Source organism: Eutrema salsugineum, unplaced genomic scaffold (genome assembly GCF_000478725.1).
Source record: "Eutrema salsugineum unplaced genomic scaffold, Eutsalg1_0 scaffold_9, whole genome shotgun sequence".
NCBI lineage: Eukaryota > Viridiplantae > Streptophyta > Magnoliopsida > Brassicales > Brassicaceae > Eutrema > Eutrema salsugineum.
The window spans coordinates 5,430,635-5,443,860 of NW_006256342.1; the positions used below are offsets into that span (position 1 = coordinate 5,430,635).

Consider the following 13,226-nt stretch of genomic DNA (forward strand, 5'->3'; position numbering starts at 1 on the left):
AAATTTTACTCTTCTTTTCCTAATTTTTTAAATGCTTAGTAATAGTAGTAGTTTCGTATTCGTTAATAGTAACATCATTATCATATAGTACAAAGTAACATTAAAAGAAAAAAAAAAGATTACAAGAATTTAATATTTCTATCTAACAAGAGGAAATCTCAAGGCTCAATCTTCATGTTTGCAGCTGGAAGAGATGCTGTAATAATAATAAAAAAAAAGACAAAATTTAGCAACACAAATTATTATCTTCTGGTGAAAAAAAAAAGTTAAAAAAAAGAGGTTTCAGTTTTTTTTCACCTGTATCTGCTGCTTGAGGGTCAGGTGGCACATCACCAGCTCCATAGTTAATGTGGATCACATTTTGCAGATCACCTTCCCATCCATTTGTTTCCTAATTTACAAAACATAATCAGATTATGATCTCGGATTTCTTCGTTTTCCAGACTCGTTTACACGTACCTGTCGCTTGAATCCACCATTCATAGGAGACAATGGAGAGCTAATGGTTCTTCCGATGTTGGAAAGTGTCTGTTGCATGAATCCATGTGGTAAAGGAGGATAAACCATTGACACATTTTGCGGAAATGGTGCTGCAGATGACGAACCAGCTCGTAGTTGAAGTGCCTGTGTACAGAATTTGGTTTATAAGTAATCCTATGATGACTTAAAATGATTAAGGAAAGAATTTTAGTAAAAATATCTTACATCTTTTGCAAGAAGACCTTCAAGATTAAAGTCCATTTGTGGGTTCACGGTTGCAAGTTTCATTGATAAAAACTGTTTTAAAACAGAAGCAAATTGATTACAAAGCAAACACAAAAGAACACATAGTTGAGAGAATAAGGAAATTTCATACCTCTACTTGGCGTTGTAGCGATTGCACATAGTTTATGATTTCGTCAAGCATAACTGCCTTCCCAGTCACCTGCACACACACACACACAGAGATCCATTTCTGCAATTAGCTTTGTTTCTCTTCTTTAAATATTCATATTCAAAGGCACTTTATAAAAGACTCTACCTTGTTGCAACCCGGTACAAGATCTTGGAGAAACTTCATTCTTTCACTGATTTTTTCTCTCCTCACCTATAATCACAAAGTTAATTAAAAGAAAACACCAGAAGAGACTGCTTCTATGAAGCTTCCAAAATGGTTACAGTAATCGTACCCTTTCTGCAAGACTATGGCTGTTTGTGGCCTGGCCTCTACGTGCCCGCACATGAATATATCCATCTTTTGGATCAGACGTTTGTTTGCCCTGTTGTTTCCCACTATTTGTTTTGTTGCCAGGTGAGTTTGGACTTTGCTCGTCATTCCCCTTTTTATCACCATTGTTGTCTGGTTCTTCCTCAGATTGCTGATTTCTGTGTTGTTGATCTGCTTCAGAATTCTACAAACAGATATACTAACAATGTTAGAAGGAAGATATAAAAAGGCCAGAGAGAAGAGTTAAGAGTTCACTTCAAATCTTCTTCACCTGTCTATTTCTTTTCCTCTTCTTTGAGTCAAAGCCTTTGGAAGAGGTTTCTCCGCCTTTCTGACCATTACCACCACTAGACTGAGTATCCTCGGATACGTTTCCCGATCCAGGAACATTCGGTTTAGCTTGTTCACTAGATCTAACATTTGGTTCTTTCACTGCTCTAGATGCATCATTATGAGCTTCACCAACATTTATTTCATTACTACTTGGACACTGACCTTGCACTTGCATAGCTCCACCACCTTGAAGAAACAACCCAATTGACTCTGGATTCCCAAGTGGTTGATTCACCATATCACTAAAGTTCCCACCGCTAAAGAGAGAAAACCTCGCAGCACGCTCTATGAAGCCTGAATCAGCCGGGAACTGAGCCATGCTCGGAGGGAGAAAGCTACCAGCGTTTGGCAAGAAAAGACCATTATTGCCTTTAGGAGGCAACAAAGTAGGCAGATTCCAACTCATCTCAAGAGATCTATCGATATTACCCCTAAAGGAGGAAGAGGAGGCGTTACCACCACCATTGAAACCTCCATAACTCTGAACATTTGTGGGATCATACCAAAGAGTTTGCCCAAACGAATCCATCATCTGAGATGGAGAACAAGATGAGGCACAAGCTGAAATCAGATTCTCTTGAGGATACGTATTAGAACCAGAGACTCGCCAATCTGTTTGCTGATTATTAACCGAATCATAGTTCACAGTAGTATCATCACGATTCCTCTTCTCTGCTGAAAACTCATCTTTCTCACTTATATCCATCTCTTCTAAATCCGATGAACAGCACTAATCTAAGCCTCCAGGATCAAATTCAAATCACTACAAAGCAAAACGACTTGCCACACAAACACACTCACTTTCGTCTTCAGAGATGCAGTGAAGGCACAATCCACCTGGAATAAAACCAAATTGATTTCAATGAAGGAACAAGAGACAGACCAATCAATAGATTTGATGGTACAAACACACATCTTCCTTAAAGACGAGTCAAGTACTGAGAAATCAAACTTAAGGAATCTCAGAAGAAAAAGGAGAAGAATCAGTCAACGGAACAGAAAGTAAGAAAGGATCATGATTTTTCTCCGTACAAACCCCAAAAACAGCTTTTCAAAAACCCTAACCCAGATTTAAGCAGATAATCGAGTGAAAAGAGTCAGGAGAAAGATACCCATTTACAGAATCTGTGCCACTTTCTGTACAAAACTTCAAACTTTTCCTCAATTTCTCACTAAAAGCTTTATTGAAATGGGTCCTTGGGTCAGATAATAAACCCCTTTCTCTGTTCTTCCGCTGCAGAGAGAGAGAAAGATAGCAAACGAGTGGCTTTTTAGAAATGAAGAAAAAAAAAAGGAACTGAAGAAGAAGAAAGGAGAAAAAAAAATCGCAAAAGGTTCTGGATTTATACCCACGCTTGCATGAAAAACAGAGCTTTTGATCATTAAACATAAACACCGCCATAGCCAAAGTATCCAAGCATTATAATTTGCAGGGGAATTGTTTTTTTTTTTAGAGTGGTTTAGTAAGATTGGTTAAAAAATTTTAATCGATTTGTATAATTAAATCTATATGGTTTAACACGTAATTATTCTAATTTGAGCAATCGGCTGACAGTGACAACTTTCATTTTGGGTTATCTTATTCTTTTTCTTTGCTATATATTAAAATATCGAAAAACACAGGCTTCCATGATTTTCTTTCTTGATTTTATAAAATTAATGAACTAGGTTTGTCTGGTAAAAAAGCTTCCCAAAATCCATCTAGCTTAAGCCTAATTTATAAAATTGTTAATTTCTATCTTTTGTATATCACATACAGTATATTGGAATTTACCGACATAAGTAATCATTAATTCACTTCTACTATTATTATGGAGTTCAGCTTAATGTTTGACATACTTATTTTTAGTCAGTCATGTGCATACTTTTTTATCAGCTAGTTTCAATGTTGAATAAGTTCAAGTTGCCATATTCAAATATTTTATATATATTAAATATGTTAATCTTTCCATTGTCCAGTGTTTATAAATTATATGGTATAATGCTTGCGAATAATCATAACAATTATTGGTTTCATGTTCAATGTTTTGGATTTTGTACCGAATCATAAGTAATTCTTTAAACAAATGTTTTTATCTCATGCACGGTTTGTTAAAGATTTATTAAATAGAAAAAAGTTATTTTTGTGTCTTTTGACCGCTTGCTTTCGCTCAGGAATATTTTTGCAGCTCAACTGTAGTTTGTAAACCGTACTGCTAAGACTTACTAAAAGATTCATAGCAATTATAATAATATATCGATAAGAAAAGCTGAAAAGAATATTTCAATATTGGACATAAAATTAGATCTTTCACTGTCGCTTGGAATAGTTTAACTAGATATTTCAAGTTGTTCGATTATGTCAGCTTAGGCAACTTGAGACACTTTATTCAAATAAAAATTGTTCGTACATCTTGGTTAGTCAAATAATCTACGAGATATCCGTGATTGATAGTGGTCTTAAGTTACAATTATTTTCTCGACAAGAAAAAATTTACTATCTTTTTTTTTGACGTAAAATTACTTCAGGCAGCTGTTCAAAAAAAAAAAAAATTAAGTTTTTTGGAATAAATCTTTAGGCTTTCTTAAAAACTGACTCTTCTTTTATGGACAAGTAGTGAAAATTTTCCACGTTCGTGTTGAGGTTTTCATCACTGATGATTCTTTTTTTAAATGGAATGAGATATATAGACGTTTGTAGTGTAGTCAATATCTAGTGTTGTCAAAATATCAATAACATACATTTTTATCATTCAATAAATAATATAACTGAATTTTCTAATCATTTACTTATATTTTAGAATAGTTGAAGTTATGTATATGAAGCTATGTAAACGCTAAGATGACTGACTTGATCATTCTCCAATTACTTAGTAACCGAGCTTAAGTCTGCTCATAGTTTAATCAAAAGATCTAGTGGCGTTCTCGATATTGGAATCTTCTGCATTTTCACTTCCCTTTGTGTAATGATATCTTTGTTGAATCGCAGTTCATATATGATAGTGTTGTGCTGTTATCAGTTATTCGTGTCTATTGTTGAGTCTAGGTGTCTTTAAGTGTTTTCATAATTTAAATATGTGTTAGTGTCGACAAAAAAATTATATGAGTTGAGTAGATTGTTAAATTTAGTTTTAGGGCTTTCATCAATGGATAGGTGGATTTGATGTTGGTTATGGTGAATTATTCTTGGCTCTTAAACCATAGTACATAGGTTTGCTTAATGCTAAATTGTGGAACTTATAAATGGATTACAAACGAATTTGGAACTTGCGGAAAATGACACAGCTGAAATGTTAAAAAAGCAAACTAGCCGATTTTTATTTTTATTTTTTGGTGGTGATTGGGTGAAAACAAAAAAAAATCTTCGACCGTCATACAAATGCAATAAATGGCCTAATAATTTTAGCCTACCAATTCTATTTTGCATATTCCAACGCTCCTGCGTATGATACCAATGAACTGATAACGATTTAATTCAGTGCATTTATACTAGAGCTAATCTCTTAATTAGCTTGCGATGGGGTCAAAGATCAAAGCACACGCAAGATCTGTCCCAAAAGCTAAAAGAGTACATTGTTAATTTTCTAACAATAATACTATACTAGTACATTGTAAATTTTATACAATAAATGTAAATAAAAAACAAATCTCTATAAAAAAATATTAGAAAATGAATTGAACAGTCTGTTACCTCATCCAAAAACTACCATTCAATGGTCAAATTAACTTGAATTTCGTTTAATAAAAATAACAACTTGATGCATTTTATAAACTAGGTAAATGATTATTGATGGAAATTGTTTATACTTTTTTCCTAACCCAAATTAACTTCTTTTTATTTTGTATTGGTCAGGAACAAGTGTAAACGTAGGAAATGATTAGAGTAAAATATTTAGGAGGAAAATAAAGGAAGAGTAGATGGACGGTCTGGTTAGCACAAGGATCGAGGTCATTATTAGTTGGCCTCGGGACTTGCAATTTTCCAAAGACCTAAGAAAGAAACCTTTATAATAATAGAATCTCCAGCCCACACCTTCGCTTTATCGTTTCTATTTTTAATTCCCTAATTATTATCAACCTTAGTTTTACACTTTTTTTTTTCTTTTCCTTACAACAGCCATTTTTTTATTTTCTCTTTTGACCGATAGCTTAACCCTATGCTATGTCAAATATTATACGTTTGTTTATTGCTACTATGTACCAACTTCCTTTTATTAATTCAACATATATATAAGAGCTCGAAATAATTTGAGTTGATCGAGTTCATTTTACGAACTAAACTCCATCCATCATCACCACATGTGTAATACTTTTTCCATTTCAACTTATTTGAATACGCCTATACTATTAAAAAAAATATTTTTTATGTCCAACTAAATTTTCTTTCATTTAAAATTATTCTGTTTTTGAATAAATATTATTTCTATAGCCAAACAAATTAATTTAATATAATTTTAATAAAAAATTATATTCTAATTTATATTTGAAAATAATTCTAAAAATTTTCATTTTAATTTAAATTAATTTTGATTTCAATAAATATAGATTAGATTAATTATTAAAAATCATTAAATTAGTTATTATTATATATATATATCTTTTAAAAAATAATAAAACATAACATTAGTTTTGAATTAATTTAAATATTCAAATTTAAATAACATTTTTATGATAATGGATGATAAACGATATGTTATTGTAATATGAACGGATGAATTAGAGTTATGTTTTTATAATCACAATATTTTTCATATTAATAGAACAGATGGATTATAGTTATACTTTTATAATTATGGTCATATTTAATATTAGAATTTAAAAAAAAATGCATAAATCTAAACATAAAAATAAAATTTATCACTTATTGAAAAAATTATATCTATAAAAATATAAATTATATAATAAATTTTGATTATAAAACATAATTTTCGTGCAGATGCACAAAATAAAATTTAGTTCTAGCATTATTTTGGACTTTGTATTAATAATTTAGGTGAAAACACATACTGAAATACATATGAACTTTTTTGATATATAACGACCAAATAATTATAGTTATTGTTTTAGTAATAACACAAGTAATATAATTTCTATTTAACGAGAATATAATTTAAACACTATTAAAAACTCTTATTACCAAATTTATCAGCAATATTTTTTTATAAAATCTGTAAAACGATTTTATTATAAACACAATTTAGACACCCACGTAGATTTTTAATTATGCTCTAAATGGTGTCAACTAGGATTGAATAATTCAGTTTACGGTTTAACTCTGGTCTAGTATATATTTTGGGTTTTATTTGATCGAGTTTCTAAAACTGAAGGTACATAGTAAAACGGTGTTTTAATTATTAATATTAAAAATAGAAGTGAATATAGTGGGGAGCTAGCAAATCATTGGGTAATTATCTTTGTATATACCGACATGAAAACATTATCTTTTCGAATAGTAGACTAATTGACATTATATAGTCTCTCTGACTAATTAAAGCAAAGGCTTAAGAGAATCCCGAACATGTCAAGACCGTAATCATTTAACGTACTATTCTCGTTCATTTTTCTTAGAAACGCAACATTTCTTTACGTACCATAAAGGCATAAACCAAAACTTTAATATAAAATAGAGGTGTACGACATAAAATTAAATCAGCTAGATCATCTCAAAGCTTATAACAATTGTACATGTTTTTCCTGGAATCTGAGACAACCTTGACACGTCCTATTGTCCTAATAGTTTTGTAACTCGTGCGGATAGAGATATCGACCGTCATATACTCATATTCTTAACATGCAAGGTCATAAGCTAGCTAGCCAAAAAACAATGCTTAGTGAGACGATCATTATTAATATCTTTAGCATATAAAAGTTGTATAATACAAGTATACAACCAATCTAGTTTACACACATACTGATCACATTAAGTAAACAATCAAACTAGCATGGTTCTTATTACTCTACACATTTGCGATTCCATTGATAGCTAGTACACACGGTCAATCACTCTTGTAACAACCATATGTCCCCAAATATTAACAAAATAATTGAATAGCTCATTTATTACGCGTAACACTTACTCGTAACGCGAGACCACGCTATGATGTCTTAGAACTTGGATTTTGATGTTACCTCCTGTACGATTACCATCACAATCAAAACCATGGTTAATTAAACTATTTGTTCTTTATTTGAATTAGAAACACGTTGACACTTTATAAATACAGGGTTCGTATACAACATATACTGTATACTGATTTAAGTTACCTTTCTGCATATTCTTAACATTCACCACACTATGAATATGAAATATGAAAATGTTTAGTAAGAAGACAACCACTCCCAATTCATTTTTACTATACACAATTAAATACGCTACTTAAGCATATAGCTGACCATTATTAATTGAAAATAGACTGAAATGAAATTATAAACATGCCATTCTACATAAATTTGTTTCGTGCATTACAAAATATCACTATTTATAAATAAAATCATAATCTTAAATGCGAGTGTATCATGTTATCTAGACGTTAAAGAACAAAAATATTCTACAATCAAATATTTGTTTTAAATTTTAAAAATCTGACTCTTAAATCGTCTAACCAAATATCAAGGTTTGTTACTGTTATCACGAGAGGAGAAAGATTTTTGTCATTTTTAGGCCTTTTTGGCTGTAACCAAATAAGAAGCTGAAAAGTTGTTCTTCTGCCTCCAATCATTCAACGTCCACCACAAATCACCCACACTAACGTGCGCATGACCCCACTCTCAAGTCTACAACTATCATGCGCGCGTTCTTTTTAATCGTTAGCTGACCTGTAAACAACCCGCGCATTTTAGCATATCATTCCGGACTCTTGGAATTGGAATTTGGAAACCCCCAAATTCAAGTTCGTTGACGGAGAAAGGCTCTCTGTTTTCTCTGCCTAATCGGTTTATTCATCTAAGCTCGTCCAGATTTTCGTCGGTAAGTTTTTTTCTTTCCGGATCTTATTTGACATCGAAGAACTCTCTCTGTCTTGTCTGTTTCAAGTAAACGAGATCGACCATTTTTTTTTGGTTTGTTGTTGTTTGTTTCGCTTGTTGAATTTTGATCTTCTATGGTAAAGTTTGAATCTTTGTGGTAGTAAATTAGGAATAGTTGTGGGTGGATCTCTTTGAAATGCTGAGTTTTACTAGTATATAGCAAGATTACAGTATCTGACAAGTGAAACTTACTTCTCAAGTTGAGTCTTTGTCCTAAAGTAGGCATCTTGATTTGATTGCGCATGTACTATAATGTGTTTTTCTTTGGAAACATTTTGAGTACCCGGATAACATTTCCAATTATGGGATTAAGTTTCCTTATTTACTTGGATGTTCTGGTTTTAGATGATGAATGATTGGTTTCATTTAGAAGATATAAACTTGTGGCAATTGTGTGAGAGAAAGAGAGAGAGAGAGGGTCTTAACTTGCTAGAGAGAAGAAAAGTGTTTATAAACTCCACTGGAAAGATAGTGCCTTTACTTGAGTATCTATTTTCTTATATAGTCACAAACTCACGATGTAATTGTTTTTGATTTCCACTTTCTGGATTGAATATTTCCTTGTTCCTAAGCAAAGCTTTGAAATTTTTTGAATTTCCAGGCCAAGAATGGAAGAAAGCATTCGGGAAGATGTGGATAATCACGGTGAAGCCTTGTGTAGTAGGAGTGAGGAGGAGCAAGAGATAGATGGGATGTTGAAGATGCTGACAAAACTAGAGTTAGACTCGGCTTATACTAGTGAAAAACTGCTGAACCTGCATGTTCTCCTTATGCACCTTTTGGCTTGGGATAATGATCTTGAAGGGATGGGGACACTTGATTCTTCTGCAGCATCGTTTGAAAAGGCTTTGACGTTTGATCTGTTATGCGGTGTATTGGAGTCTGAGTTAAAGGAGGTAGACGAGGTTTTGGATGAGCTGGAATCCCAAATCGTTGACACTTCTTATAAGTTATCTGCTTGCAAGCACGCAAATTATATCGTTATGGAAGGAAAGTTGGGTGAATCTGCAGAGTCATTGAAGCAGTCTAGGGGGCAAGTCTCAGAGATCACTTTGCAATTAGCCCAGCTCCGAAGAACACTTCATTACATAAGAAATGGAACAAGTAATCACTTATGATTGATGGTTTTTTGTTTTAAGTTTTGTGCTTTGAATCTCTTAGCTTTGTGGCTATTATTGACAAACATGTTGGCAGGTGAAAACGAGGAGTCAATGGAGCTTTCAGGAAACAGTCAAGATTTAAGGCAGAAATATGCGTTGAGACCATCGGATTTAAGGCATAAAAATGCTCTGAGGATGCTGGAGAAGTCATTGTCAAGAGAGCTAGAGCTTGAGAAGAAGTTGATGGAATTCCAGCAAAATGAAGAACAACTGAAACTCAAGCTACACTACACAGAGGAGGTATCTTCTCGGATGGAAGAAGCATCAGAGTTTATATGGGGACGGTTTTTAGAGGCAGAAAATTCTTCTGAGGTGTTAATGGGTATTTCAAAGGAACTTGTTGGTCGTCTTCAGATCATCCAGTTTAGTCAGAATGGATCAGCTCAACGGGAATCCGAACTTAAATTTAAGCTTAAAGACTGCACTGTACAACTCGAAGCGAAAGATCATTTGGTGCAAGAGCTTGAGGGAAGAATTGCAGAAAATAGAGAGATAGTCTCAGAAGTACTCTCTTTGAGGGAAAATGTGAAATCAGCTGAACAAAAGCTGAAGAATACCGAGCTTGAGCTGAAAAGTGTCAATGCATCTAAACAAGAAATTCTGGTACATCTTGCTGAAATGGAAAATGCGAATGAGTCGGTCAAAGAAAACCTTTTCGAGGCTGAAAGCAGAGTTGAGAGTGGAGAAACTAAGATTCAAGAGCTAACTGCTGCAAATCTTGAACTTACTGAGGAACTTGGTTTTCTCAAAGACGCTGATGACAAAAAGACAAAGAAGGTGAATTCCCTCGAGAAACAACTCAGGGAATTAGAAGTTCAATTACAAAACTCCAAGGTATCATCAGAAGCAAGTCAAGAACAGCAGAACATGTTGTATTCAGCAATATGGGATATGGAGACCTTAATCGAAGATCTGAAGTCTAAAGCCTCTAAAGCTGAGAGTAAAACGGAGACAGTTGAGGAGCAATGCATTGTGCTTTCTACCAAAAACTCTGTACTTAACAAAGAAGTGACCTTTTTGAGGCAAAGAGCTAAATCCTTGGAAGCATCATTGGATCTAGCAAACGATGAAAAAGAGAAAAATGCACAAGAAATAACTATGAGGAACAAGCTTTTGATGGATATGGTGATGCAATTATCAAGTGAAAGGGAACGTATACAAGAACAGGTACTTTTGGCTATGTGCCTAATTGTTTTCTTTATACAAGCAAAGGGACACACAAGCCAACCATTAATGTCGTTTTTGCAGCTACATTCTTTGGCGAAGGAAAATGATAAACTGAGAGTGAGTCAATGCTTAGCGGGAAATAAATACCAAATAAATGGACCTTATGCTGGTGAAAAAGAGCCGCCTCTTCACACAGATGGTCCCGAAATCGAGGCATTTGCTGAAAGTCTGCAGGCAGGTATTCAGTTTTTTGCTTCAGAAGAATGATGGACGAAGCAAAATGTAGATAATTATGGGATGTGAAAACCAGAACATCTCTTGTACTAATCTTATGTGTTATTTGCTCTCTTTGAACAGGGGGATGAGAGAACAAGGGAAGTACCAGAAACTGATGTTGAACCAGAGGACCATTATACGTCTGAAAATAGTAGCATGAACGCAGAGATGAGAAGAGCAAGCAAAATGAGATGGATAGCAGTTTTGGCCACAGCTTTTGTGCTGTTTCTTTCATTCTTTGCTATGGCTATTGTTAAAGAAAAATATAGTTCAATTTGAAGATATGTTTATCTCTCTCTTGGCAATAGCATTAACCATTTGTATATTGTGTTGTAAATACTCATTATGGCTTGTATTCATTTCAAGCAATGTATCTCCACTGTTGGTTTATTTCCCTCTATAGAAACAAATCCGTCACCAATGAAGTTTTCCTAAAATTGAGAGATCTCAAGCTGGAGTAGTAACGCACAATGCGTAATCAAATAGTATCTGACTAAACTTGGTAATACCTTCAAACAAAACATTTGTTTTCGTTTAAATTTATTCTATAAAAGAAGAAGACAATCCGTTTCTCTTATCATCATCACTTACACAATCAAATAATAAGTAAAAGATTTTGAGGTTCCAAATTAGAAATGGAGAAAACGTCTCTCAAGCTTGTCTTCTTGTTCTCCCTCACAATCATATTATTTTGTATGCTTCTTCTATGATGACTTCTTCTTTACTATATATAGTTTTTGCTATGGTCTTTTTTTTTGATGTTGTTGTGGTGTGTTTTTGCAAAAGTTCATCTTTGGGTGATGCGAGAGAGATGGTGAATTGCCTTGGTGGTTACTGCTTGCTGCAAGTAGCACATACAATGGACATTTATGAGACCAATGCATCTTGCCATAGCGACAATGACTGCATCCAGTATTGTCCTAAGGGCTGCAAGATTGTTAATTGTAATTTTGGAACTTGTTTCTATAAGTGTTAAGAAATTGGAAACCACCATAATTTCTACCTATAAGACAGAGAGGAACAAAAGATTTCAAATAGATATATAAAATTGTTTAAATCTTACTATTCTCTTGGAAAATAATATCTCTGCACTACTCAAAACAGTTGGGATTATTATATACAATTAAGTACTGAAGGCCTGAAACATGTTCCAAAACATGTTTTCTTGTGGCCACAAATATCATCTTTTTGGGAGGTAAATTTCAAATCATCATTTAGATCAACTAAATTACTAACATTATCCCTGTTGACCGATTGCCACATGGGGTCAATCGTTCCTAAATTTTGGTTTCTTAGCCGCATGCAATACCCATGTATCAGAGAGAATTTTAATTCCTCACTATAGCCATGTTATGGCTTTAGCTGACAGCACGCTTCTTATATTTGGTGGGATAAACGGTAAGAATATCTATGTTTTCACCGTAGATATTCTTACTGTTTATCCCACGAATATGAGAAGTATGCTGGCCTAAACTCGATTTCTTTAGGCCTAAAACTCAAATTTTTTTGAAAAAATTGTTGATTTATAATTGAGCCCAATAGTAAGCCTACAATTTCTTTGAGAATAAAGAGTGGATGATGATTCTTATTTATAAGCAATTTTCCTTCTCATTTTTTTGATTTCATCGATGTGGGATAAAGTTTCATACAATTTTTTTTATAAAAAATTGGGTTTTTTTCGCTGCCCCTAAAAATATTGTTATATGGGCTGTCGTAAAGCCCATGAAGCATGGACTTTAGCCTAGGGCCAGCTCTGGAGAGAGTCACCGAGATTTTTACCATCTCAAAAACCTTAAAATGCGATTAGAGGCAAATCTTCTTTGGAATCTTTACCTCAGGAACTTTAGAAATCGGGATGTTACAGTTTTGATCTCTATCAATTTTGGGAAGACCTTTACTATAAACGTAGCTCCTTAGATTCTAGAGCAAAAACCATCAAGACGTTGAAGCTCTTCGTCTTTGGAGCTAAGATCAACCACCTCATTTTGAAGTCCTATGTATGTACGCCGTCTAGAATATGGCTAAGTCTTTGTTGGCTGCAGAACGCTCCTCCATCCTCTTTAGCAACATCATCTTGA

At 33.6% G+C, this 13,226-nt stretch overlaps 3 protein-coding genes across 3 annotated transcripts; 2 read left to right on the plus strand and 1 right to left on the minus strand.

Moving 5' to 3' along the window:
- Positions 1 to 3: 3 nt before the first annotated feature.
- On the minus strand, positions 4 to 2,996 carry LOC18007834 (transcription factor bHLH49). The gene is made up of 10 exons (XM_006391010.2): positions 2,890 to 2,996; positions 2,653 to 2,774; positions 1,479 to 2,377; positions 1,170 to 1,391; positions 1,022 to 1,087; positions 857 to 925; positions 706 to 777; positions 460 to 624; positions 298 to 391; positions 4 to 196 (listed from the first exon to the last, which is right to left on the minus strand). Exons 3-10 carry the CDS (start codon positions 2,244 to 2,246, stop codon positions 159 to 161), a joined length of 1,494 nt encoding a protein of 497 aa, XP_006391072.1. The 5' UTR covers positions 2,247 to 2,377; positions 2,653 to 2,774; positions 2,890 to 2,996; the 3' UTR covers positions 4 to 158.
- A 5,358-nt stretch (positions 2,997 to 8,354) lies between these two features.
- Positions 8,355 to 11,538, plus strand: LOC18007825 (WPP domain-interacting tail-anchored protein 2). Its single transcript, XM_006391011.2, is given in 6 exon segments — positions 8,355 to 8,486; positions 9,147 to 9,649; positions 9,740 to 10,872; positions 10,954 to 11,106; positions 11,230 to 11,373; positions 11,376 to 11,538. Coding segments are annotated over 5 exon segments (1,956 nt in total). The 5' UTR covers positions 8,355 to 8,486; positions 9,147 to 9,153; the 3' UTR covers positions 11,406 to 11,538.
- Positions 11,539 to 11,783: 245 nt separating this feature from the next.
- On the plus strand, positions 11,784 to 12,124 carry LOC18007817 (putative defensin-like protein 263). Its single transcript, XM_024151877.1, has 2 exons — positions 11,784 to 11,845; positions 11,935 to 12,124. The coding sequence occupies exons 1-2, from the start codon at positions 11,784 to 11,786 to the stop codon at positions 12,122 to 12,124; spliced, it is 252 nt and encodes an 83-aa protein (XP_024007645.1).
- Positions 12,125 to 13,226: the final 1,102 nt, after the last annotated feature.